This window comes from Ascaphus truei, chromosome 6 (assembly GCF_040206685.1).
Source record: "Ascaphus truei isolate aAscTru1 chromosome 6, aAscTru1.hap1, whole genome shotgun sequence".
NCBI classification, from domain to species: Eukaryota; Metazoa; Chordata; class Amphibia; order Anura; family Ascaphidae; genus Ascaphus; species Ascaphus truei.
This window is the reverse complement of record NC_134488.1, coordinates 79,892,269-79,919,693: the sequence shown is the minus strand read 5'-3', so window position 1 is coordinate 79,919,693 and position 27,425 is coordinate 79,892,269. Positions and strand designations below refer to the sequence as shown.

The window sequence follows — 27,425 nt, the reverse complement described above, 5'->3', positions numbered from 1 at the left end:
ACCATTTAAATGTGGGAGGGGGTGAGCTTCAAATAGGTAGGAGGAGCCACCCTCCAATCAGCTAAGACCAGCTGAACAAGAATTGTAAAACATCATTTAATTATGTTTTGCTGTTACTGGAGCCAAGAAGAACTAAAAAATGTTCCCCTATGAGACATACTTTGCTAATGTTTAAATGGCTTTTTTTCTTTGCCTTCCTCTGGATCAATACAAATATAGGATGAGTATCTCAGTAGACTACATTTAACATGGGTTTAATTCGATAGACATATCTTTTTTTTTTAAGTGAAACTTCTTTGCTGGCACCTACCAAATGAAAAAATGAAAATTTCCCTTGGAGTAAATCACCTTCATGGTGACTGAGTTGCAGCCACGGAAGTGACGTCACTGCTGGCAGAAGAGACTGTCAGTGTTAGCAGCTCGGCGCGCATGCGGAGGCCTGCGCTCTGCACGCATGCGCAAGAGCCGTTTCCGCCGTATGGACGCACTTGCGCAGTAGGCACCAGCTCGGCACGCTTGCACAGATGCAGCACACAGACACACAGACACACAGAGACAGACACACAAACACACGCACACAAGGAATTCACAGTTACTATTCATATCGACGTGCAAATAGTTCAAACGGGTGTGTGCCACGCACACGCATTCTAAGTCAAACTTCTTTGCATTTTGGTACTGAAATTGTATTTTGATTTTTAATTAAAAACATCATCACAAATACAATTTTTGTGACAAAACACAAGAAGTTTAATTTAAAATGTGCGTGCTCCGCAAACACTTTTTTTTCCAGCCTCATCTACTATGTAACATATCACTACAGACTCTTCAGCGTGGGTATCTCTCATGTGACCCTCGGTTCCTACAGCTTCATGACCATTCTTTTACTTGAGCTCACTTGTGAATCTGTGACCCCTATTCAATATACCACCAGTTCTATTGAAAGGCACTAGAATCATCTACAGGACAGGGCCTATATGTTCAACGGTACATTAAGGCATACATAAAATTCCTACACATTATTTACTATTTTATAGAGTAAGACAGGCTGTGGTAGAGTGAGTGTGAATGGAGCAATTAAAGCCAGTAGTGTGAACAAAGAGGTGGAGTCCTTACTGGAGTCTGTATACTGTTTATCTTCTTGTGTGCAAATGATGCCAGTCTTTTTTAGGATCAGCAAGAAGGTTGTTTTACATGAACCGCAGAGCACACAAATGGCCCTTCTTTACATGTTTGTGATTTTAACATAATAGCTCGTATTTATTAAGCAGAACTCATTTCGGCCCTGGAAAGTGTTTTATGGAATAGCACTGCTTAGGTAATATGGGCCAATGTCTTCTAACTGGGTCCTGAATGGAAGACCATTATCCATCAGTCACTGCAGCTGCATTTATGCAGTGGAAAGCTTTTTGGACTCCGTGTAGTAACTTGGAATTGTGACTTGTATTGAGATTTGTGTCCTGTTCGTTTCCTCTGTTCCTGTGTTTTATGATTATCCCGCAAAAATAAAATAGACCATATATATTGCACCTGCGTAGTCAGCAAGCAACATGGCACCACTCAAGATTACTGTCCTGTGGCTGGTGCTGTTTCCTTGCTAATTGTAAGTGATACAATAGTGATATTAAAAATGACATGGCATACAAGAATGTAAAAAAATGTAAAAAAAAAAAAGTTAACGATAGAAGGAACTTCTGTTTAAATTAGGATTTTCTGTTAAAGTATTTTATACAACTCTTGAAACTAGGGGTGGCCAACTCCAGTTCCCAAGGGCCAACAATAGGTCAGGTTTTCAGTATATTCCTGCTTGAGCACAGGTGGGGCTGTCTTCGACTGAGCCACTGATTTGAGCCACCTGTGCTGAAACAGGGATATCCTGAAAACCTTACCTGTTGGTGGCCCTTAGGGCCTGAAGATGGCCACCCCTGCTCTAAACTGTTTTCAGTAAACTGGGAAACGATTGAAAGACTGCTATACTGGTTTAGTATCGCTTGCAGATGTAAGTGCATTTAATGACAGGTTGGTTGTATCTTTTCAAGTACGGTTAGTTACTCTTATAGTTATCATTTGTAATTAATCTCATTAAATACAAATAAAATCAAATTGCAATTGGGGTTAAACAAAAAGTTTTCATTTGTATTCCCTTTTTATAAGCTTTATTTATGCTTACTAAAGCTGATTTCCTTTTATTCTACTTTCTATGTTGTAGCCTTACATACATGTATGAGTTTTTGGCTCATATCCTTAGAGGCCTATTAACTCAGTGCTAATAACGGGCCGTTATCAAAATCATTAACAAACGTTATTTTCCCTCAGGTTAATGCATAGCCACAAGGATAATTATATGCAAAAACAAGAGCCGTTGCATATATCATTACTATAGGCTTAAAGGAGCAGTCCACCATAACTAACCTTTTTTTCATGATTGGAACCAGGGGTCCTCCAGTGCTGACCCGCACTGTTTTTAGTTCCAGGGACCCCCCCAGTTCCCGAGATACTGGTATAGTTACCAGTGTTACTTACTAGATTTAAATGGTTATTTAAAACCAGAGACATAACATAAAACACAGACAAAGCTCAGTGCACATCCAGAAAAACTTATATACGGTACAGTGCCTAAATATACATGTATAAATAACTAATAAATAAAATGGTCTTTTAGTTTAACATTTTGGCCAAATTGTTGTAAGCCCTTGAGCCAACTGCACGGCAGACCACAGATTTATTATAAATCATTCTTCCTGGCAATGCACAGGTTATTAAGAATCTATATTAGTGTTAGGGACCCTTGAAACGTGGTCTGCCGTGCAGTTGGCTCAAGGGCTTACAACAATTTGGCCAAAATGTTAAACTAAAAGACCATTTTATTTATTAGTTATTTATACATGTATATTTAGGCACTGTACCGTATATAAGTTTTTATGGATGTGCACTGAGCTTTGTCTGTGTTTTATGTTATGTCTCTGGTTTTAAATATATATATTGCCATGCTCAGTAGCACTCCTCTGTGAAACTTATATGCTTATATATATGTTGTGGGTATTTTGGGGGTTCAATATGAGCTTGTAGGTGTTCTGTATGTTTTTGGATTTAAATGGTACTCCAGTAGAAACTGATGATGTTGCGGCTTCCTATTGACACGATATTTTGGAGCCATTTTGTTTCCCCTGGGGGAGATTTAAACCCAGTAACTTCACTGGTAAATACCTCACATACCAGGGGGTCCCCAAAACTGGAAATAGTGCCGTTTGGCTCTGTTCTCTCTTCGATATTTCAAAGCCTTAGTGGGAGTAATGTTACCTTTAGGTAAGATCTAACTCAAGTTAACTTAAATCCCTGCCTTCAATGTAACGCTCCTCTGTGGATATGTGTTGTTATGGGGAATGTCTCTTTTGCATATCAGTAGCACTGACGGTTAGTAACCGACCTCTGTGAATCTGGGCCTTCCTGTGGGAGTATTCTAAACAGCTGCAATAGTTACTTATAGAAATAAGCACATTTTATTATTTCTATAGAGAATGTTAAAAAGGAAAAAAAAAGCTGACTATATTGTGAGGAATGACCAAAGAAGAAGAAAATCCCCATGGTGCAAAAAGAAAATGGTGCAATATGTCTTAATGTGATTAATTCCTATTAAAAAAAACAATTGCACTCACAAACGTGTCTTTTAATCTTGTATATCAATACTACTTTATGGACTCCTGGAATCCTCCTTCTTTCTCCTCCTATGTGGCTCAAAAGGTAGAAATGGCATATAGACCTGTAGTGTAATAAAGTTTTTAATACTATATTAAAATAGGCTAAATGGACTCCCAAACATAATCAAATGACTGTATAAGCATCTCTCTTGAAATTAAGCGAGTCTGCTCTGCATTCAGAGCCTGGATTCACAGTTATTGATGCCCCGCAGCGTGTTCTCATCTTGTGGTGTTTTGGCTGCACTCCGTCCTGTGTATCCATAGCACCCTACTCATTTCGCCTGAGCTTCGTCCGAGATACAAGATTACAAGACACGTGTTTGTGAGTGCAATTGTTTTTTTTTATAAGAATTGATCACATTTTAAGACATATTGCACTATTTATTTATTTTTCTCCTTTTGCACCGTGGGGATTTTTTCTTCTTTGGACATTTCGCTTCATACTCTTGATGAGTATAATTATCTCAAGGCTGTAGTGAAAGCAATAGGATTTTATTACATGACTCACCTTGTCACTATAAAAGTATATATAATATTCAGAGCGTTGCTATACAATTTTCATTTGCACAGTGTTTTATTAGTTGTAACACTTTCACTGTTTTAACCCTTGTAGCTCTGGAAGTGACAGCAATATATGTTAACCTACTCGTGCACAAAGTTAACATTTAAACTAGTCGCAATGCAAAAACTGTTGAGGGGGGGGGGATGCCTTTAAAGATGTTGAAAGTGTTAGAAATGCAGATGTGTATTCATTTCTAATCCTCAATTTCTAAAATCGAGTCTCATCCATTATAACCTTTACTGCAGGCAGATCATAGACTTTACCTTATTTATTTTCTTTGTTACTGAGATTTGTTATTTTATTTTTAATTCCAGCTGCTAAAGGAGAAAAGGTTGCAAACCGATGTCCATTGTGCCATGAAAACTTCACACCCGGAGAGGAGGTAATGTGGAAAACAGGATGATCTGAGCCTTGTGTGACCTAACCATACCAATGTGCTCATATTTCTGAAATGTACTCTTGTGGCTGGCAATGTAACCTATTACAGATATAGGATACACATGGGGCACGTCGCTTCACCACACAAACACACATAAAGTAAGGGTAGACTACCTGGTGCAAGGGAGAACGCAGAGCAACAACACACAAATAATCAGATGATTACATAAAAGCCCCCTGTAATTGCACTCTAGGTAGGTGACATTATGGGAACAATGTCATCTATTAGGAGGCCACTAATAAGCCTATTCCCTTAATAGGGTAAGCCGCAAAGGTCACACTCAAATGAAAATAAAAAACTTTTAATCAATATTGTTAAAAACGACGAGACACCATAAAAATGCATACACAATGCATGATAAAATCCCCAAATGTGTATAGGCACGAAAACGGGCAGGGAACTAGCAATGTCCAAAGCCACAAAGTAGGCTGATGCAACGCTGCGTAAGTACACACAGTGTATGTGTGGTTGCGTACCAAAATAGTTAAATAATAAATGGTCCGCTGCAGTGAGTAATGGAGTATAAAAACCCCCCTACCGTGAGGTAGTATACAACCTGATTAGGATCGCTAGCGTGCCGACAGCTGAAGTTCCAGGAAGTGACCGGAGCTGATCGTGCCTACTCCCACAAGCCGCGTGGACGTCAGCGTGATGACGTCACGCGTACCCCACATACAACCACACATACACTGTGTGTACTTACGCAGCGTTGCGTCAGCCTACTTTGTGGCTTTGGACATTGCTAGTTCCCTGCCCGTTTTCGTGCCTATACACATTTGGGGATTTTATCATGCATTGTGTATGCATTTTTATGGTGTCTCGTCGTTTTTAACAATATTGATTAAAAGTTTTTTATTTTCATTTGAGTGTGACCTTTGCGGCTTACCCTATTAAGGGAATAGGCTTATTAGTGGCCTCCTAATAGATGACATTGTTCCCATAATGTCACCTACCTAGAGTGCAATTACAGGGGGCTTTATGTAATCATCTGATTATTTGTGTGTTGTTGCTATTACAGATATAGCAAGACTTACTGTCCTCTGTGCCACGATTTTCACTCTTCCGTTGCAGCTGCAGCTCTCCCACCCCCAAGGACAGTAAGCATCCCATGATGATTAACGCTGCAGGGTTCATGCTTCTGAATGGGACCCTGCAGCATTAATCCTTTTGGGCCATCTGTAGAGAGAGAGAATACCGGTACTCACCTTCCAGATGAGCTGGGCAGCCATGTCCCTGTCTCTCTGCCTGGAGCCATGTCCCTGCAGCGCAGGTATTATGCAGAGCTGCAATTCCTTCGCCTGGGAGATGTAGATGCCCTTATATGGGGTTCTACATCATCAGGGGGAGGCTATATGGCCATATTTGGACATCTTCATTTGCATTCTGTCTTACGTGTCCTGTCCAGCCCCCTTGATTATGTTGATTCCATATATGGCCATATAGCGTCACCCTCATGATGTAGAACCCCATATAAGGGCATCTACTTCATCCAGGTAAGGAATTACAGCCTGCATTTTATCTGCGCTGCGGGGACACGGCTCCAGGCAGAGAGACGGGACATCTGGAAGGTGAGTAGCGGTATTCTCTCTCACATTGATGCGAAGGATTAAAGCTGCATGGGCCCCCGCAGCATTGATACTTCCCGGCCGCAAACCTTGCTGTCCTTGTGGCCATCGCCAGGCCGTGGGTTTTTGCATTTTTCTCTGCAGCCACAAGGACAGTTACAAGTCTTGCTACATCTGTAGGTTGGAAAAAGACAGACGTTCATCTTTAAATTCTAACTGGACAACTCAATCATCCTATACGTATAGCTATATTCAGTGTTCGACAAATCACCCAAAAATCTACTAGCCCAACCAAAAAATCTACTCGCCCCTAATCCCGCCCCCAACCCCGCTTTAAAATAAAACACATTTAATAAATTCCTAGTCAGAACAACATTCATTTTTGACATAAATGTATTTATTGTATTACATTATACTACAATTAGTCGTGTGTGTGTGTGTGTGTGTGTGTGTGTGTGTGTGTGTGTGTGTGTGTGTGTGTGTGTGTGTGTGTGTGTGTGTATGTGTATATGCCGGATCTTACCTGATCCGCAGTCCCTCAATGTCCAGGTACCCTTATTCCCGCAATGTTATACATTGGAGGGGAGGTGTTCCCTACCTGTCTTCTGGGTTAGTGGGGGTTCCGATGTCTTCCGTGTGAAGCTTGAGTCAGATCTGGAAGAAAGCAGTATAGTTTATTTCGGTGTAGTATAGGGCAGTTAAGATATATAGGGTAAGTAAGATATCCAGTTCCAGAGTGTGAGACAGACACAGAGAGGGGGTGAGAGAGAGAGAGAGGGGGAGAGAGAGAGAGGGGGTGAGAGAGAGAGGGGGTGAGAGAGAGAGAGGGGGTGAGAGAGAGAGAGGGGGTGAGAGAGAGAGAGGGGGTGAGAGAGAGAGAGGGGGTGAGAGAGAGAGAGGGGGTGAGAGAGAGAGAGGGGGTGAGAGAGAGAAAGGGGGTGTGAGAGAGAGAGGGGGTGTGAGAGAGAGAGGGGGTGTGAGAGAGAGAGGGGGTGTGAGAGAGAGAGGGGGTGTGAGAGAGAGAGGGGGTGAGAGAGAGAGGGGGTGAGAGAGAGAGAGGGGGTGAGAGAGAGAGAGAGGGGGTGAGAGAGAGAGAGAGGGGGTGAGAGAGAGAGAGAGGGGGTGAGAGAGAGAGAGAGAGGGGGGGTGAGAGAGAGAGAGAGAGAGGGGGGGGTGAGAGAGAGAGAGAGAGGGGGGGGTGAGAGAGAGAGAGAGAGGGGGGGTGAGAGAGAGAGAGAGAGGGGGGGTGAGAGAGAGAGAGAGAGGGGGGGTGAGAGAGAGAGAGAGAGGGGGGTGAGAGAGAGAGGGGGGTGAGAGAGACAGAGAGGGGGGTGAGAGAGACAGAGAGAGAGAGTGTGAGAGGGTGAGAGAGAGGGGGTGAGAGAGAGGGGGTGAGAGAGAGGGGGCGAGAGAGAGGGGGCGAGAGAGATAGAGGGCGTGATTGGGTGGGGTGACTGGGTGCGGTGGGGGGTGACGGGGTGGGATGATGAGGTGGGGGGGTGGGGGGGTGATTGGAGTGATTGGGGGGGGAGATTGGGTGGGGTGATGTGACACTTCTGGTATCCTACACACACACACACACTCTCCCATGCACACACACACACACACACACACACACACTCACATGCACTCTTTCTCTCTCTCTCTCTCCCCCCTACACACACACACACACACACACACTCTCTCCCCCCCCCCCCCCCTACACACCTTGGGATCGCTGTGGTCTCCCCTGGAGAGCGCCATATCCCACGGAGAGAGGGAGAAGAGGCGGGGGGCAGGCTGGGTGTCGCCCTCGGCGGCTGTCACTGCGGGTCACCGGGTGTCAGACATGCCGGGACATGGGGGCGGCGGCAGCAGCCTCAGCTCAGTGGCTGTCGGGGGAGACCTTCCGGGACCTGGCGAGATCGGGAGTGAGTGGGGAGATTTGGAGTGTCGGGGGGAGATTGTGGTGAGGGGGGGGGTCACGGAGGCCGGGAGAAATTGTGGTGAGGGGGGGTCACGGAGGCCTGGAGAGATTGTGGTGAGGGGCGGTCACGGAGGCCGGGAGAAATTGGTGTGAGGGGGGGTGGTGGATGGCCCGATGCGAGGGGGGGGCGGATGGCCCGATGCGAGGGGGGGGGCGGATGGCCCGATGCGAGGGGGGGGCGGATGGCCCGATGGGAGGAAGGGGGGGGGGCGACAGATGGCCCTGCAGGGGCCTGAGGCAGAAAGGCGTTGAAGGGGCTGGCTGCCGGAAGGGGGAGGAGTGGAAGCGCTGAGGAGGGAAAGTTGCTGAGAGGCGGGGGAGGAGCGAAGGCACTGCTCAGAGAGCCGGAGGCGGGGTAATCTCCCCCAACAACATGAACCCGCCTCCGGCTTTTTTTTTTTTTCTCCAGCGCGAGCGCGGGAAAAATAGCAGCGCGAGCGGGGGAAATTTAAAAAACACACGTGTGCTGCTTGGGCCAATATTTACTCGCCCGGAAGTTAAATCCACACGCCCCGGGCGTGTAAATGTATATAATTGTCGAACACTGGCTATATTGATCCAGAGAATGGTAAATAAAATAATGCAGTGACACATTTGCCAATTATGTTGCAGAAGAAATAATAATACCATCCTTCTGGACTCCAGTAATGGCAATCAAATGTCTCCCTGTATTACTATGTTTAACCTATTTGGCAAATCCCTGTTTACCTTCTCTTCCTAAATATATGACTAACCTTAAAGGCATCTACTTTATCTGCCATCACCGTTTCCTTAAAATATTGTGTTTTGCATCAATCCTGGGAAACATTTTTGGAGGGGGCTGCAGATGAAACCCACACATACCCTGAAAGACACATGTTCCCTTTCACTAGAGAAGCTAAACAAAATGTATTAAATAAATTGCTGAACAATAACATGTAATGCTGCACACCAAGAAAATCAATCAAAGATACTTGCAATGACCGGTGCTCCTGGATGAGGGAAACCTGTCTAAAAATTCCTAAACATGAATACGAATAGATGATCCAGGGCACTGCAGATTTTTCAAAGGATTTATCATGTCAGAACAGCACGACGTTTCAACCTCATACGAGGTCTTTTTCAAGTGACTGGCAGTCACCTCATAGCAGGTTGAAACATCGTGCTGTTCTGACATAATAAATCCTTCAAAAAATCCGTAGTTCCCTGGATCATCTATGCTTATTAAATAAATTGCTGTCATGCATTAATCTGCAGACGTCTGTACAGAAAAACACTAAAGATCACCGTGCGAAAATGTAAATGAACACAATAAAATCATAAAATCAAACAGTGGGAACATATAATGAACACCTCTTCCTCTAAAAGCAGCGCTCACCTGTAAAATGGGTTTGCAAATGAACAAGTGCAACAAAGTGACTACAGATGATTTAGCGCACGCTATACTTAACATTGCTACTGCTGCCCACTAAACATTTTTTAAATACCTAAATATATGAAAACATTCCTATTCAAGCCCTCATTTGCCCTTTTTTATAGTTCTCCCAAAGTCCCATTGCGTGGTCTGAAATGTTTCAAGTCTTTGGCAGCCTGACACACAGGTCTTTTGGAAATATTTATACCCACATAATTAAAATCGGAGACCTTGTGAAATTGCGGAAACGTTGGAGTTTTATCTCAACATTTACATTTTTTCTGTTACTCTTGTACACACAAAAGCTTTTGCTAAGGGGCAATGGTGTTAACTCAACAAAAATATTGTTCATGCTTGCAAATAGGAAGTTAATTATTGATTACATATTATGTCCCGGGGAAATACATATTGTGCAAAAAACAAATGTATGAGAAAAGTCTGGTCCAAATAATTATTTTATATGCACCATAAAATCAGGTTTATGTTTTAACTTTGTTAGGTCTTAATTAAGGATCTTTAAGGGAAAAGGGGAAATTTAGGGACTTGTGCTCTTTGTAAGCGTTCAGCATATTTAGATGTGAATTCATTCAGCACTTTTAAAATATGGAGAATAATAAAAGCTTCTATTTCTGAGTTAGTGACTTAGGTTGTCCTGGACAACTTGTCTACAGTAAGTCTACTCTCATGAGGACTGTCTTTGTATTATCCTCTATAAACAATATTGAGTTGAACATTTCATTCATTTCTTCATTCTCCTTTAAAATCTCCTAGTCAGTAAGTGATATTGCCAAACCTCCCGTATTAAAGGACACAGTTATAATTTCAAATAAAGGCATTTTGTACTCCGGGCAAACTCATTTGCTGCTTAAATTCCAACATATCTTTCTTGTTTCATGTCTTTCTTTAATTAGAAAAAGAAAAATCGGTGTGGATGGGATTTCTTTGTTATGTGATATTTCAATTCATTCCAGCAATGGATTAAATAGAAGGCGCTTGGCAGTAAGGGAGTGGGTTAATTTTCAGCCTTTATTTTTTCAGTGTATTTAAGAAGAATAGCCAACTAGAGAAGGTCACTTTTTATTTAACCCTCCAGTAAATTTAGGATGGGTAATGTTCATTCAGATGATTGATGTAGCACTTAAACTACAACCAGTGCTGCTAACAAAAAGTTTGAAACTCAGGACATGTCTTTTTTATTTTTTATTTTTAGGAGAGCTTATATTCCTATTTCTTGCCTGCACACAACTTCACATTTGTATTGTCTCCATCCTCATAATAAAAGCTTCCCAATAATGCCATTATGCTTGGGTTCTGGCAAATATTTGTGACAGCAAGCCTCTGACCCAGGAGAATTGTTGTGGTTATTCCCAATGACAAAACATTTTTGTGACTATTGGGCTGCGTCTATGGGTGCTTTCCCTGGCCTTCGTACGCGTGCCGTCCGGGGGCGTGTCTATGGGCGGCCAGTGACATCACGGAGCTGGTTCGCCCTCATTGGGTGAACCGCTCACGTGACCGCCCTATCACGCGAGACATCAGTTTTGACTGATTTCACACGCGCCCGCTTCCGCCCGCACGCTGTATAGACGCGATCACTGCCTTTAGGCAGTCTGCCCCTGTATGGACGCAGCCTTAGAGCAACCACATTGCTTTTGAGGAAAATGCCCCAGCAGTCAGATGAGCCTGTACATTGTGATCTGTACTCTGTGTGTTTCAATGACTGGAGGACAGGACGCAGATTAGAAATGTTGCCCACAAGGTTCAGAAAATAAGGTGATTCCTACTGCTACTCTTAATCTTGTTTGCGAACACAGCCCTCTCGTTTCATGTTTGAATATGATACAAAATAAATTATGGTGAGTAAAAAAGTAACAAAAACACTCCACCCCAGGGTACAGCAAAGAAACATACTATTTGTGAGCACATTCACGTCTCGGACAGGTCTGCAACCCTGCCTTTCCCCATTATCTCTTAGCGTACATTGCTTCCCCTGCAGCCGGGGATTGTCACAGACACCAGTTTCAACCTGTTTGTTTTACTGCCCACTACTAACTTCACTTTGCATCGCCAGTAACCAACCTCACACAGATGAGACCAAAAATGTTGAAACAGCTGTCTGTGAGTAGATTTACTGGCTAGGCACTTCTGTAACCCAGGCTGTGCTGAAAAACTGTGTAATGTGGCAGGTATAAGCTTATAGGGGTCCATGTTGAAATGGACAAGAAGCAAAAAGTGACAGTATGTGCTCATTTGCATGTCATTACCCAGAATCCCTGGCTGCAGTGGAAGCTTTGTATGCTAAGAGATAATGGGGAAAGGCAGGTTTGCGAACCTGTCTGAGAATGTGCTTTCAAGTGGTATTTCTATTTGTTTTAATAAAATATATAAATATGTAAAAAAAAAAGTTTTTTTTTTTTTTTTTTTTTTTGGCACAACCAAAATAAATGGGTTATTACTGGTCTTTTTCTGCTTAAAATGGCCCCCATTTTTAAACAAAAACACACCCACAGTCTCGCTCAGTTCTTAACTTTGCAGTGGATGCAACCCAAAGACATTTGTGTGTTGTTTTTTTTAAATTTAGTAGAAGTATTTATTGAGCCTTAATACCCAACACCTTTTTTTTTTAAATAAATAATTCTAACATAAATCTTTTTTTTTTCTAGTTCATTAGAAGGCTTGCAATTTTAATGTGTATTTAAACAGTGTTTGGATAAAAACCATTATGTCGCTTTTGCTTCATTTCTGTCCTGACGTTTGTCTGATAAACACCACTTCCAACTACTGATCTCACAATTCCCAGCAGGGTAATATTTTCTGAAAATATACATCGCTCGCCAAAATAATTCCCCGGACTTTCATTAATGTACTATCTTTACCACTAGATCCAGTTTTATATTAAAATAATACTAAGAAAATGAAATGCAAAATGATTTAGTTCAATATTCGACTGACAAACCAGTTGCATATTATTGTTGGCGTCAATCAGTTGCAAACTGCAAGGGGGTGATGTAAGAAAAGCACAAAGAGGTGTTTGTTTTGACACACTTCTTCATTTTGTACTTGTGTTTGTGTCAAATGTAACAGATTGCTTTTCCACTATTTTTACGCAAATACTGACTCTTATTGCCACACCCTTAATTGCAAGGTGTCGCATTAGCGCAAAAACTGGAGCAAAGACCATGAAACATTTATGCAAAGACGCAAGATGAAAATGATTCGACATCCCCTAAGTGTAATAATTTTTCCAGAATGTAAATGTATAAAGTAGAACGATATATGTGACCATTAAGTACGACTATGAGTTTATCATTTTTATTGTTTGTTTGCAGCCGAGACATCATATTCATGTGCAACCTTTATCTTCTTTTTAAATTCTATGTATTGACCATTATCCCACATCAACAAGAAATCCAGTCTGTCACCTCTGTTGATCACAGCCACCAGTGGTCAAATAACATTTATTTGACCACATTTTGGATAACTCCATCCATCAGTTGTATGGACTAGTAATGTTCCCAAAACGTGTGCTTCTTTTAATTTCTGTTTTCTCTTCTGCCCCCCTATTTCTGTTCTGTGTCTTTCTGTACATATTACTTACAGGAATGTGTTGGTACTGTTGGGCCTTTTCTTTGTTTTGAAAATAAAATGTATGATCTGTAATTCTGCTATACTGGATCCCACCGATATGCCAGTTTCTCCCACAACTTCGTCTCTTGTTTAATGATTTGTATTAAGTTGCAGTGCTTTTCCTCAAGTAACCTTGTGGTGCTGGAAGATGTATTACGGCCTATTCAAGGGAATGGGCGGTAAGGTGTTTTTCAGTGTTGTAATGTGTCTTATGGAATAGCCCCGCTTGGTAATATGGCCCTAATGTGCTCTCGTTTAACTGTAGGCCTGGAAATCTCACCTCATGGGGAAGGATGGGTGTAAAATGAATCCTCGTAGGACTCAGACCCTTCAAAGAACACAGATGCGGCCACACGGTATGATATTTCAGCATTAACTTGTATACAATATGTCAACTGAGTGTCATTCAGAACTATTGTGACATACAGCAATTCTGCAGTTGTCTTTAGAAAGGTTATGTTTAAAAATAAATACAATTAACTGTAATTAGATTGTCAGATCAACATAATGTAAAGTAGCATAGCATATACTGTATGTAATTTCTGTTTTAATGCAAGTATGCTGCACAGCTAAACATCTCCACTTCGTACTTGGTGCCAATCCTTCAGTATGTAATTTAGACTTGTTGGCATCCTCTTCATATGTGAAATCTTTAGTTGCTAATACTTTGATGGTTTACTTGTATTTTGTATGCAGCAGGAGCAGCTAAAGCGGGGGGATTGACCATAACTAAAACAGGCACCACTGGAGCAAAACTGCGCGCACCCGTTGTCGGGAGTAAAATTCCAGCCCCGAGAGCCGGAATGAATAAAACTGCAAGCAAAGCACCACCAAAACGATGACAGAAGAGACTGACTAATGCTTTTAAAATTATATAGAGCGAGTATTAGTCGGAGACTAATTTGACTGTCTCCCAAAAGTGTACTAGAGCAGGAATCACTCTTTCCATATGTATCATCCACTGCAGCTACTGTTTTCATTAGCAATAGCATGTTTTAACCCTTCTATTTCATACTGATTTTTAAGCTGTGTTTTATATATTTTATTTAATCACATTGTACAGAAGCTGGTGACTGGCCAAAAGACAGAAATCAACGTTTACAAGTGGTGCCTCCATATTTTTTTTTCTTGATTTTAACTAAATGTAAAATACACTTTATAAGACAGAACCTGCATTAGTTTGGTCTGTAGATTAGAATAAGAGGTATCATGTGTAACTTGACTGATTGTGTATGTGAGAAGTCCGACGCAGGAGAACATTCAAGACCAAGGCGCCTTATTCAATATGTAGGGAAGCTGTCTTCTTGTTGGAATATTTTAGACCTATTTAAGCGAGTGGAACTAAAATCTTCCCAGTTTAGGAGAAGACGACAAGCATACTGAACGTGGGCCAAAGTCTAAGAAGACTGGATCTATTAATATATTTCTTATAGGGAAAGTGAGATCATTGGACCAATTGTCAAGTTCTTAATAGTATCTTGCCTTTTATGAAATAGCTTAAATCCTTTCATGACTGGGGGGCTCACAACGTGTTGTTGATGGGCTCTCCAACATTGAGGGGGGGTAAAGAAGCCAGGCAATTTACAAGACACCTTTTTGATGAACACAATAATACAATTACAGTTGCACATTCAGCATAATGCTAATATCCCAGCTCCCTTACAGAAGGCAGGAAAGCCTTCCTTGAAAAGCATTGCAAAGCAAATGGAAATAGGCTTCTCTGGCAGATGATTTAAAACCTAGGCAAGTTATTCAATATTTGCATGGCTGTGATTTGCTTTTTAATTATGTGTTCTCATTTAAGCAGAGTGTAAATCCATGATAAAACACATATTTTTCAAAGAGTTTACTTATTGATTTTGTGTGCCCTTTATTTCTCTGCCAGTCTTTATATATCCTACACAAGCTACATTTATAACTACTATAGAACATCAAACTTGCCAGAGAGAAATGTTGTAGTGTATGTTGTATTAAAAAGTGTCTGGTGAAATTTACCAAAGCCTCTTTTAAGGACTTAAAATAAAAAACACATTCTGCTGATGGTTGGTATATGGCAGACAGCAAATTACCCTATTGCTAAAACTGTGGGGGCGGGAGAATTTGCAAGGGGGTGCGGGCTGTTACAGAGGCCCCGCGCTCTTCCCCCAGGCATTTAGTTTAAGCCGGGGGAGGTGTGAGATCTCTGTTACCTCACTTAACTACTGGCAGCCGAGTCTTCGGCGACACGTCGCCGTGGCAACAGAGTCATGTGTCGCCATGGCAAAGCGCGTCAAATTACGCGGTAGGGTGACGTGACCCGCAACGTCATTTGAAGCTGTGGCTTCGGGGGAGGGGGGGCGCGAATGCTGCGGCTCCCATGAATGGGGCCGCAGCTGAAAAAGTTTGCGCAGCGCTGGCTTAAGACACGAGAGGTGGATACCAGCACTTAAAAATAGGAAAACAATAGGAGTGGTGCACTAGGGGAAATAACAAGTAACAATAACAACGCCGACTAACACCAGATCCAGATGGAGATAGTGTGTCAGCAAGTCCCCAAATTGCATGCACTCATAATGCGTGTGTGTGTATAATATATATATATATAAATGCGCAGTGGTTGACAAATCACCCATAAATCTACTAGCCGAACAAAAAATCTACTCGCCACCCTACTTTTAAAAAAAGAAATTGACTAAATTCCTAGTAAGAACTAATAACATTCGTTTTTGACATGAGTTTATTTATTGTATTACATTTATACTTTACTACAATTAGTCCTTGTTACATTGTTACGTGTGTGTGTGTGTTTGTGTTTGTGCGTGTGTCAGATCTACAAGAAAGAAAAAAAGCCACATGTGAATGATTAGTTTCCTGAACCCCTTGACCAGTGGGGATGCCCCCGCTTCACAATTTCTAAAGAAGCAATCCCACCTGGGATCTTACATGATCCGGAGTCTCTCAATGTCCAGGTACCCTTATTCCCGCAATGTTATATGTTGGAGGGGAGGTGTTCCCTACCTGTCTTCTGAGTTCGGGGGGATTCAGGTGTCTCCCTTGTGAAGCTTGAGAGTCAGATCTGGAAGAAATTACTATAGGTTATTTCGGTGTAGCTATAGGGCAGTTAAGATATATAGGATAAATAAGATATCCAGATTGTGGGTGACAGAGAGAGTGGGTGACAGTGGGAGAGAGAGCGGGTGATAGAGAGAGAGGGCAGTTAAGATATATAGGATAAATAAGATATCCAGATTGTGGGTGACAGAGAGAGTGGGTGACAGTGGGAGAGAGAGCGGGTGATAGAGAGAGAGAGGGTGGGTTACTGACTCACACTTGGTGGGTGAGTGACTGACTGACTGAAATGTGGGTGGGTAGGTAGGTGTCTATATACAGACTGACGCACACACTCAAACGCACGCACATGATTTTTTTGTTTCTTAAAGTGACAGTGTTTGAAATGTTTAGTGTCACTAATGGAAAAATAAACGGCTGAAGGTTGAGGGCTGAGTGCCTCTTGTGTGTATTCACGTTTGTCCTTCTTTTCTACAAACTTAACCCTAGAAGACTGTGCCGCGAAGCGCCTGGGCAAACAGCAGCGCTACACAAAGGGAGCCGTTTGCCACATATGGTGGAGAGTGCAGTCAGACACTGAAAGGTCTGCGGGTTTGAGAAAAACAAGTGGGGATTTATAATGACCACCCGGACGAAGTAAAGTGCAGACTCTGCGGGTGAAGTTGATACTGTGTATGACCAGTTGTACTTACAGCATACACAGAGAATGTGTGAAGTGTGGATGAAGATATGTTAAGGCCCTGAACCCAAGCAGAAAACCAAAATTATATAAATATATCTATCTATCAATAGTAGGTATTAACTAACCTATATAGATAGTAAATAGATGTGAAGCTTATAACAACAAGCACAAGCACCTTTTGCTTCAAAACCATTCAACATGGCTTTGCTGTGGAGGGTTTTTGTCACTTTTTTTACCCACCATAACTTAACTAAGTATGGTAAAACCGATCCCTGCTTCATTTTTGCATAGCCACTATAACCAACCCCACACTGAAGAGACCCATTAAGGTCGAAACAATCTGTCTGTGTGGGGGGTTTACTGGCTATGCATCTTAACCGTGGCTGTGCTCAAAGCTGTGACCATGCAGCAAGCTTAAGCCTATAGGGGAACCATGTTAAATGGTTTTGAAGCAAAAGGTGGCACTGTGTGCTCATTTGCATGTCATTTCCCAGAATCCCTTGCTGCAGTGAAAGTGCTGGGTGATAATGGTGAAAGGCGGGGTTACAGACCTGTCTAAGACATGCAAATGAGCATACAGTAATATTTCCATATGCTATATATATATGTTTATTTATTTATAAAATGTTTTACCAGGAAGTAATACATTGAGAGTTACCTCTCGTTTTCAAGTATGTCCTGGGCATAGTTAATATGACAAATAATACATGGTTACAAATACAGTTACATAAATGAACAGTGTATACATTATATACAATACATTGCATGCACAGTTAGAGAAGATGTATATTATAGGCTTATGTAACAGTTACAGACCAGATTAAAATGTGAGACAGCCTTAGTTTTTAAAGAACTTAAACTGGTGTTGGATGTGAGAGTCTTCGGTAGGTTGTTCCAGTTTTGGGGTGCACGGTAAGAGGAGGAGCGGCCGGATACTTTGTTGAGCCTTGGGACCATGAACAGTCTTTTGGAGTCAGATCTCAGGTGATAAGTGCTGCATGTGGTAGGGGTGAGGAGCTTGTTCAGATAGGTGGGTAGCTTGCCCAGAAAGTATTTGAAGGCAAGACAGGAAAGGTGAACTTTGCGCCTGGACTCGAGTGTTGACCAATCTAGTTCTTTGAGCATTTTGCAGTGATGTGTGTTGTAGCTGCATTGAAGAACGAAACGATAAATTGAATTGTAGAGGGTGTCAAGTTTGCCAAGGTGGGTTTGGGGTGCCGAGCCATATACTATGTCTCCATAGTCGATAATTGGCATTAGCATCTGCTGTGCAATACGCTTTCTGACCAGCAGGCTTAAGGAGGATTTGTTCCTGTAAAGTACACCTAGTTTGGCATAGGTTTTGGATGTCAGGGTATCAATGTGCATTCCGAATGTTAAGTGGGAGTCAAACCATATGCCCAGGTATTTAAAACTAGTAACAGGAGTTAGGGTGCTGTTAGCGTTGGTTCTGATCTGGAGCTCAGTCACTGGAAGCTTTAAAATTTAGTCTTGTTCACAAATACCATTGTTAGTCTTGTCAGTATTTAAAAACAGTTTGTTTTGGGAAATCCAGTTTTCGAGTTTCAAAAAGTCAGGCTGAAGTATGTGTTGAAGGTCAGAGAGGCTATGGCTGTGTGCATATAGGATTGTGTCATCTGCATACATGTGTATTGAGACTTCCTTACAAGCTGTGGGAAGATCATTGATGAACACTGAGAAGAGTAGGGCCCCCCGAACAGAGCCTTGCGGGACACTACAGGTGATATCCAGGGGGTTGGATTTAGAGCCTGAGATGGACACATGTTGGGATCTACCTGATAGGTAGGACTGAAACCAGTTTAAAGCATGCTTCCCTATTCCAGAGCTCTGGCGTTTGTTAAGCAGGATCGCATGATCAACAGTATCAAAAGCCTTTGCAAAATCTAGGAATATTTCACCAGTGAGTTGACCCCGTTCCATTCCACACTGAATTTCATTGCAAACTTTTAGCAGGGTAGTTACGGTAGAGTGTTTGGGGCGAAAGCCAGATTGGAATTGGCTGGGGAAATTTGTCTTGTTATAGTAATCGCTTAATTGGGAGTGGACACATTTTTCCATGACTTTGGATAGGATTGGGAGAAGGGAGATTGGCCTGTAGTTTGAGTGTTTTTGTCCCCACTTACACATACACACACAAAAAATGGGTACACACAAACAAAGAGCCACAGACAAAAATAATATATACTTATCAGAAATCCAGGTGCTTGCAGACAGACGGGGAACACCAACCAGCCTAATAGATACACAAAAAAAACATGAAGTCTGCAGCACACTCTATAGAAAAGAGCTTGAGAAAAAAACCTTGTGGTCTGAAACATACATCGCTCTGGAGTTTTGGTGACTGCCTGATGATTTATTGAGATTAAATAATCCTTTTTCTATTGTGTGTGTGTGTGTGTGTGTGTGTGTGTGTGTGTGTGTGTGTGTGTGTGTGTGTGTGTGTGTGTGTGTGTGTGTGTGTGTGTGTGTGTGTGTGTGTGTGTGTGTGTGTGTGTGTGTGTGTGTGTGTGTTTAGTATTATAACTGTATACAGTTAGGTCCGGAAATAATTGGACACTGACACAATTTTCATAATTTTGGCTTTGTACACCACCACAATGGATTTTGAATGAAACAACTGAGATGCAATAGAAGTGCAGACTTTCAGCTTTAATTCAAGGGGTTGAACAAAAATATTGTATGAAACGTTTAGGAATTGCAACCATTTTCATACACAGTCCCCTTATTTCAAGGGCTCAAATGTAATTGGACAAATTAACACAATCATAAATAAAATGTTCATTTTTTATACTTTGTCGAAAATCCTTTGCAGGCAATGACTGCTTGAAGTCTGGAACGCATGGACATCACCAAATGCTGGGTTTCCTCCTTTGTGATGCTTTGCCAGGCCTTTACTGCAGCTGTCTTCAGTTGTTGTTTGTTCGTGGGTCTTTCTGCCTTAAGTTTTGTCTTCAGCAAGTGAAATGCATGCTTGATCGGGTTGAGATCAGGCGATTGACTTGGCCATTGCAGAATATTCCACTTCTTTGCCTTAAAAATACTTCTGGGTTGCTTTCGCAGTATGTTTTGGGTCATTGTCTATCTGTAAAGTGGAGCGCCGTCCAATCAACTTCGCTGAATCTGAGCAGACAATATATCCCTATACACTTCAGATTTCACCCGGCTGCTTCTGTCTTCTGTCACATCATCAATAAGCACTAGAGACCCAGTGCCATTGTCAGCCATGCATGCCCATGCCATCACACTGCCTACACAGTGTTTTGCATTCTGGTACAGGTTGATCTTAGTTTCATCTGTCCAAAGAATGCTGTTCCAGAACTGGGCTGGCTTTTTTAGATATTATTTGGCAAAGTCTAATCTGGCCTTTCTATTCTTGAGACTTATGAATGGTTTGGACCTTGTGGTTAACCCTCTGTATTTGCTCTCGTGAAGTCTTCTCTTTATGGTAGACTTGGACAATGATATGCCTACCTCCTGGAGAGTGTTCTTCACTTGGCTGGATGTTGTGAAGGGGTTTTTCTTTACCATAGAAAGGATCCTATGATCATCCACCACTGTTATCTTCCGTGCACGTCCAGGCCTTTTTGTGTTGCAGAGCTCACCAGTGCGTTCTTTTTTTCTCAGAATGTACCAAACTGTTGATTTGGCCACAATTAATGTTACTGCTATCTCTCTGATGGATTTTTTTTTTTGCAGCCTAAGGATGCCCTGTTTCATTTGCATTGAGAGCTCCTTTGACCGCATGTTGTGGGTTCACAGCAACAGCTTCCAAATGCCAAACCTGTAATCAACTCCAGACCTTTTACCTGCTTAATTGATGATGAAATAACGAAGGAATAGCCCACACCTGTCCATGAAACAGCTTTTGAGTCAATTGTTCAATTACTGTTGGTCCCTTGAAAAAGAGGGGACTACATATTAAAGAGATGTAATTCCTAGACCCTTCCTCCAATTTGGATGTGAATACCCTCAAATTAAAGCTGATAGACTGCACTGTAAGCCCATATTCATTGATTAACTGTATCTTGAATTTATTTTGTTACACAGCCGAAATAACAAAACTCAATGTCCAATTATTTACAGACCTAACTGTATGTCTAAGTGCTAGAACAACAGAACCCTGCTAGAAATAAAGCAAATGCTAGATAGTATGCAGTAATTAAAAGACAATTTATTGATGTATAATTTAAAATAGGAGGGGTTTAAAAATCCCCAATAATGGCGAAAAAAAGTGTTAAGTCAACAGTGTCCAGTGATGATGGAGTCACTAGAAAACTAGGATGTTGTAATCAGAGTAGATCGGGGACTGACCAGTTTGAGCCTACTAAAAGGAAAGTACTCCCTAGTAGAGACCTCCCTTCCACGACCATACTACAATTGCTTAATATAAAAAGGCTCTCCTTTACTATGGTGGGAATAGTTATAATCAACCAGAGCAAGATAACCCGTGATAGGAACGGAAATTCAGGGAACCATATAGTACCATACTAACCATATAGTAGGAACCTTATATAATGTACCAGGGTGGTAGTGGTTCATGTGAACCAAGGTGAGAAACCTTAATGGGAACGGTTATGGAGAACCTCAACTTACCAAGGTACCGTATTACAAGGAATAGGCACTAATGGTGCGTATTCCGCTCTGTTGGCAGTATGAGTACACTTAATACAGGGAGAAAGCAATACATGTGGCCCCATCAAATGCTGCAGCGGAGGTCGACGCCAGTGTGGAAGGCGTAAATCCCCAAAGATAGTGAAATCTAGTAGGTAGAAAAGGTATATACCGTATTGGGCCGAATACAGTGCTATTTTTTTTTCCTAAAAATGTCCTTGCGAAAACTATTCGTATTATATGCACAGCCTAATACCTTTTATTTTTCATGTAGAACACCTTCAAAACTTTAGGGTCATATTATGTGTGAGGCCGTACTATATTTGGACCAATATGGCAGTCACTGCATACTGTGGCTACCATATTCATCCTTCTGATGAGGCATGCGTCCCGAAGGCCGTTTCGCGGAGGTGCTCTTTGTCAAGGGATAGGATTGCTTTAGAAGTGTTTGCTGGGTACAGTAGAGCAAACCAAGACACTACAAAAATCTCAGATATAATAAACATAGTCCAATAAATTATTAACTGGAATTAAGGTAATTGATCCATTAATATTATAAACGCTAGTAATTACATTTGGGAAAAACCATTACAATGTTTAGTGGGATTGTCCCACATATTTGCTCGTTATGTTGCCACTTCTCTACCATCCCCAACATTCTCACTACTATTACAACTTATAGATGGGCTATTGAAAAACAGGTATAGGTTGATGGGCTACGGAGAGAAAAAGGAAGAAGGCTAGTACAGATTACTTTCACACATCTGCCAATCTAAACATGTCAATATCTGCATCTGATGACTTCCTCCCAGCTACTGGAGAAACCAAATACATTCAATATCCATTTTCCTGATATTCAGGTATGGAGCAGGATAACCCAACCCTTGAATTGTCAACTCCTGTGTCACCATTAATGGCTGAGGATATTATGTTCTATCAACAGATCTCTTGAAGAGAATAAGGTCCCACCACCCAATGCAATAAGCTATTCTTAGTTTGGTTTAACCAAGCTAGTTTTCTAAATGTATTTTGCAGTAATAATCACAGTGAAAATGCTCCACAGTTGAGGGTATTAAAATATTCCACATTGTTCCCATCACAGACCACAGACACAAGTGAAAAATTAAGCTTCTACTTTTCTACAAAATAAAAACATCAAATACCAGTGGTCTCTTTAAAGGGGCAATCTCTCTTATGACCAGAGTGAACTAATTTTAGTGACATGTTTAAGGGGTCTCATCTGGATAATTGATACATTTTTAAACACAAATCTGACACCTACAGTATAAAGTATTTTTTTATTTATATTTAAGTTAGTCTTAGGAGTGGTTTGATCTCCTCTGGCTATACTCCCCTCCTCCCCTTAATGTTATTGGGTGGTGGGGGGGTTGAGGGGTTTATGTAAGCACAAGGTGGAAAGAAAACATTTGATTGACAAACATTTCCTTATTCAGAGGCTCCTAAGAAATTGAAGTGGCCAACTATGTGGGATTGCACTTTAAAAAAAAAAAAAAAACATTTCTTACGCTTGAAGTTTTAGGTATCTATGTATCAATAAAAAATACACAAGCACACAGGACCCAACCTCATAGTGTTTTACTTACAAATTGAGGAACAACATAAAATAAATTCACTCACATTTGCATTCTCCGTTATAAAGCACTTAAAGCCCAGTCAGGCCTGTGGCAAACATCCTCTTTGGAACTCTGAAGAGCAGCCACACTTGATGCACTCTGTCTGGGTGTCCCTCACTGTAGCCTGTGCTGTCCTCCGCTCTTTTGTGTGCCTCGTCTGGGGTAGGATGTCACTTTCGGTTGGTGCGTGGGGGGTCACAGGCCTCTGTGGCAAATTGACCTACGCATTTCGTGACTCACTTCCTCGGGAGGAATTAAAACTTTATATTAGGAAGTTGGGTCCTGTGTGCACTTCTATTTTTTAGTACATTTTGAGCATACAGGAACCTGGGGGATTCTCCATGAAGGTGCCGCACCAGGAACCCCAACAAGACTTTCATTTAAACACTTCATAGACTGGATATTGATTCATAATACAAACCTCTGGTTTGATTTATTTCATTATTTGTTTTTCTTTACTGTGGACTACCATTTGTATGAGAAATTATTTTAGACTTAATGTTCTTATTTTACTATGTGTCACTGATATGCCATCATAACAGAATATTGGATTGCTTATACTATTCGTTTTTGGCTGCTTTGTTGTGCAGATTGGAATTTGTTTATGTATCAATGAAGAGAAAAGTGTTTTCATGCACTGCTCCATTATTCAGTACAGTTGTGTCATGTAAGAAACCGTTTCTTACACAGGGTGCTGAATGTTAGACTTGCACCTCTTTAGACCTGGTAAGTTTTGTGCAAGTAAAAGGGGGGGCGGATGAGGCACAAAGAGGTTTATTTACTAAAACCTTCTGGCTGCAAAAGTAGGGCAAAACCGGTGCACTTCATCTCAGTACCCGACTAGCACCCTCTCTATCCACCTTTAAGACCCACCTTAAGACACACGTGCTTAAAGAAGCATATGAATAGCACTGTGGATATTCTGAACACATAATACATAAAGTTTGGCCCCCTGCAGATGCACTTACCAGAACTATCTCCTACTGTCTCTGTACGTTCTTCCTACCTACCAATTAGACTGTAAGCTCCTCAGGGCAGGGACTCCTCTTCCTTAATGTTACTTTTATGTCTAAAGCACTTATTCCCATGATCTGTTATTTATAGAATCTGTTATTTATTTGATTACCACATGTATTACTACTGTGAAGCGCTATGTACATTTATGGCGCTATATAAATAAAGACATACAATACAATACAATACAATATAAAACAAAAAAAGCCATTTTCATCAAGGAAAAGGAATCCCATTGGAAGTAATGGGAGTTTTTCCTTTGATAAATCTGGTGTTATTCTGTTGCACAGACTCTGCACCAGCTTTGCAGCTTGGAGACTTTAGTAAATAACACGCAGAATTGTATACATCTTATGATATGTACACCATGTAAATGGAGGGAAGCAAAGGATGCACTGCAACTGGATAATTGTTTGAAAAAATATAGGGCAAACTCCAAAATAAAATCCAGGGTTATTTATTTATATACACTCACACACTATAGTGATGAAACATTTTCATATGACAACCACAGTCATTAGACTTATACCATTATTCATATGGTGTACATTGATTCATTGGTTCTTTTTAGTAATGAATGGATGTATATTTATTTTGTTATGGATGACTGTGACTGTGATTGTCAATATGTGTCTTTCTTACCACATGTTCTTTATTTATCAATAGGTTAATATTTATTTCTCTTTAATATTATTTTTCTTTAATTTTCTTTATTTATTATATGTTGTTTTCTTCCTTTTTTTCATTGTTTCATGTTTTTATTCTAGGTATATACAGTCATTACGAGTAGATTGTTTTTTTGTTAATTGTTGTTTAAATAAAGTTGTTGTTGTTTTTAAATACTTCGGCCATCAGTTGTGCACTGGCGGCGCGGGCATGCGCTTTGGTGTGAATCCGGGTCCTCACTTGGGGCGTGGCCCCTTGCCCTTCTACCGGTTCGGGGGCGGGGCGTGTTGTCGGGACTGTGCGGCACGGCACTGGTGCGCATGTGCGACATGCGTTCCAGTGTGGTTGCGGTCGCGCACTTCTGGTGTCACTCCTTGCTCGGAGTGGATTGGTGGGGCGGGGTGTTACGTCCTGACTCAGCGACATGGCATCAGTGCGCATGCGCAGAGCGTCATTGCACACTTTTGGCGCGAATTATGGGCTATATTTGACAGTAGCTACGTGTCTCATCATACACCTTGATAAAATCCTGCGGGACAAAACGCGTTGGTGCGGCTTTTATATACACCCATGTGTGAGTCTATATAAATAAATAACCCTCGATTTTATTTTGGAGTTTGCCCTATATTTTTTCAAACAATTATCCAGTTGCAGTGCATCCTTTGCTTCCCTCCATTTCTATTGTTTCAAGACTTCAGGAGTGCACGCAGAGGAACCTTCATTCGGCTTTGGCGTCCTGGATTCCAGCACACCCCCAGGGCAGGTAACGGGCAACAGCCCTCATCTTATTACCTGCTATATCCATGGGGATGTTTATGCTATCAAGGTGGGATGTGCAATACTGACCATATTTGCGGTAGTCATGCAGACTGACCGCTAGGTCTTTATTTTTGCCTCCCCGCATAGGATGAAGCTATATATATGAGCCTAAGGACAAAATACAGTGTTCCTTTTTCTGGACTAACGTTCTTAATTACAAAGATGTTTGTGTGCACACACAGTATCTGAGCATCGCTCTACCTACCATTTTCCTATGTACACCATGTGACTCATCCTACTGGCACTCCCCATGTTGAAACCTGATGCAGAAGGTAAAGTCCGAGCAAAGTACTTTGACGCAGGATAAAAATGTCCCAGTTTGACTCCACAATTGCCATTAAATATAGACCTAGTATTGTTTTTAGATAAAGTTTTAAAGTATGAAAACTATACAGAATTGGTATAAATGAACAGATCTGGTCAATTCAGAAGCTACTTCACACCCTCTCTTTGCCCTTCCACCACATTCGCTTGATTTAAAATCCAGTAGGACAGTGAAAGTCTTATTTAATGCTATGTGTCGTTGATCTCATTTCACCATGAATATATTTTGTGTGTTTTTTTGCGGCCATGCTGACATTTACATTATACTGTATGAAAATGTTACGAATTGATGTATTTGTTTTTGTACATGTTCTACTGCAAGAGCAAAGCTATCCACCCTTCTACTGTAACTCTTGTACATATTAAGAGAGGATGTCTTTCCCTATTGCCATTAAAGCCACCTGCAACATCTCAACAACCTATAAAACTGCAGGTTTCCATGGATTTTGGCACAAAAGTGTGTAACAGTTTTATTGGTTTGAAACAACGTTGTCCTCTGTTACAGCCCTTCATATTTATACCATTCATCATTAAAACACGGCAAACCCTAAGAAAAAAGTATGTAAACAGTTCTGAGTCTGAGTAGTGATCATATAAACAAAGCCTTAGAAACACATTCATATTCAATAAAAGCAGATGCAAATCTGAAGCCAAGGGTGAATTCTGCATGAAGAGAAAATGTCTGGGGAAACCATGTCTCATTTTATAATTCTGTTAATCCCATGTACAATATAACTGTTCTGTACAAAGATGCCAATATATTCAGGGGCCCTATTCATTAAAGTGCTAGAATGGCATTTCCATGTGAGAAAAAAACACGTAATATTGTACAGAAATACAGCACGACGCATTCACTAAACACCTCGTATGTCCAAAACTTGCGATAAGAGATTCCTTTGTAGCGATTTCATTTTTGCTTGTCATTTGTGTATGGCAGTAGAGAAATCTCTCCAAATCAAGTATTCACATGGATAATAGCTTGTTCTGGGTAATGACATAAAAATGAGTTTATTAAGTGTCACTTTTTGCTCCCTGTCCATTTTGAACATATACTGTAAAATTCCCTGACGCTTTGCACAGCTGACCCCTGAACAACAAAACGTCCAGAATAAGAAACCCCACCTAAACATAACTGTTCCATCCTTTTGGGCAAATCAGTTTAAGCTTGATCATTGGTGTCTATGTACAGTATTAAGGCAATTTTGGAGCAAAACAGGGGCATTTTCATCCTCCACCTACAGTATGTAGAAAAGTGTTCAAATGTTGCCCTGTCTGACACAGTTTGCACCTTGGGGGGTGTCTGTAGGAGTGGGAGGAATTACATTTTATAAAGAGATGTATTACATTCGTAGCCAT

At 41.3% G+C, this 27,425-nt stretch overlaps 1 protein-coding gene across 3 annotated transcripts in view; it reads left to right on the top strand.

Annotated features, from left to right (window-relative positions):
• Positions 1-15,099, top strand: part of CEP104 (centrosomal protein 104) — a 70,524-nt gene extending 55,425 nt beyond the window's left edge. For all 3 annotated transcript variants that reach the window (XM_075604925.1, XM_075604923.1, XM_075604924.1), the window contains 3 exons: positions 4,575-4,642; positions 13,516-13,606; positions 13,947-15,099. In XM_075604925.1, coding sequence (XP_075461040.1) covers positions 4,575-4,642; positions 13,516-13,606; positions 13,947-14,092 — 305 coding nt within the window. In that variant the 3' untranslated portion in view covers positions 14,093-15,099. The remainder of the gene's footprint in view (positions 1-4,574; positions 4,643-13,515; positions 13,607-13,946) is intronic.
• Positions 15,100-27,425: the final 12,326 nt, after the last annotated feature.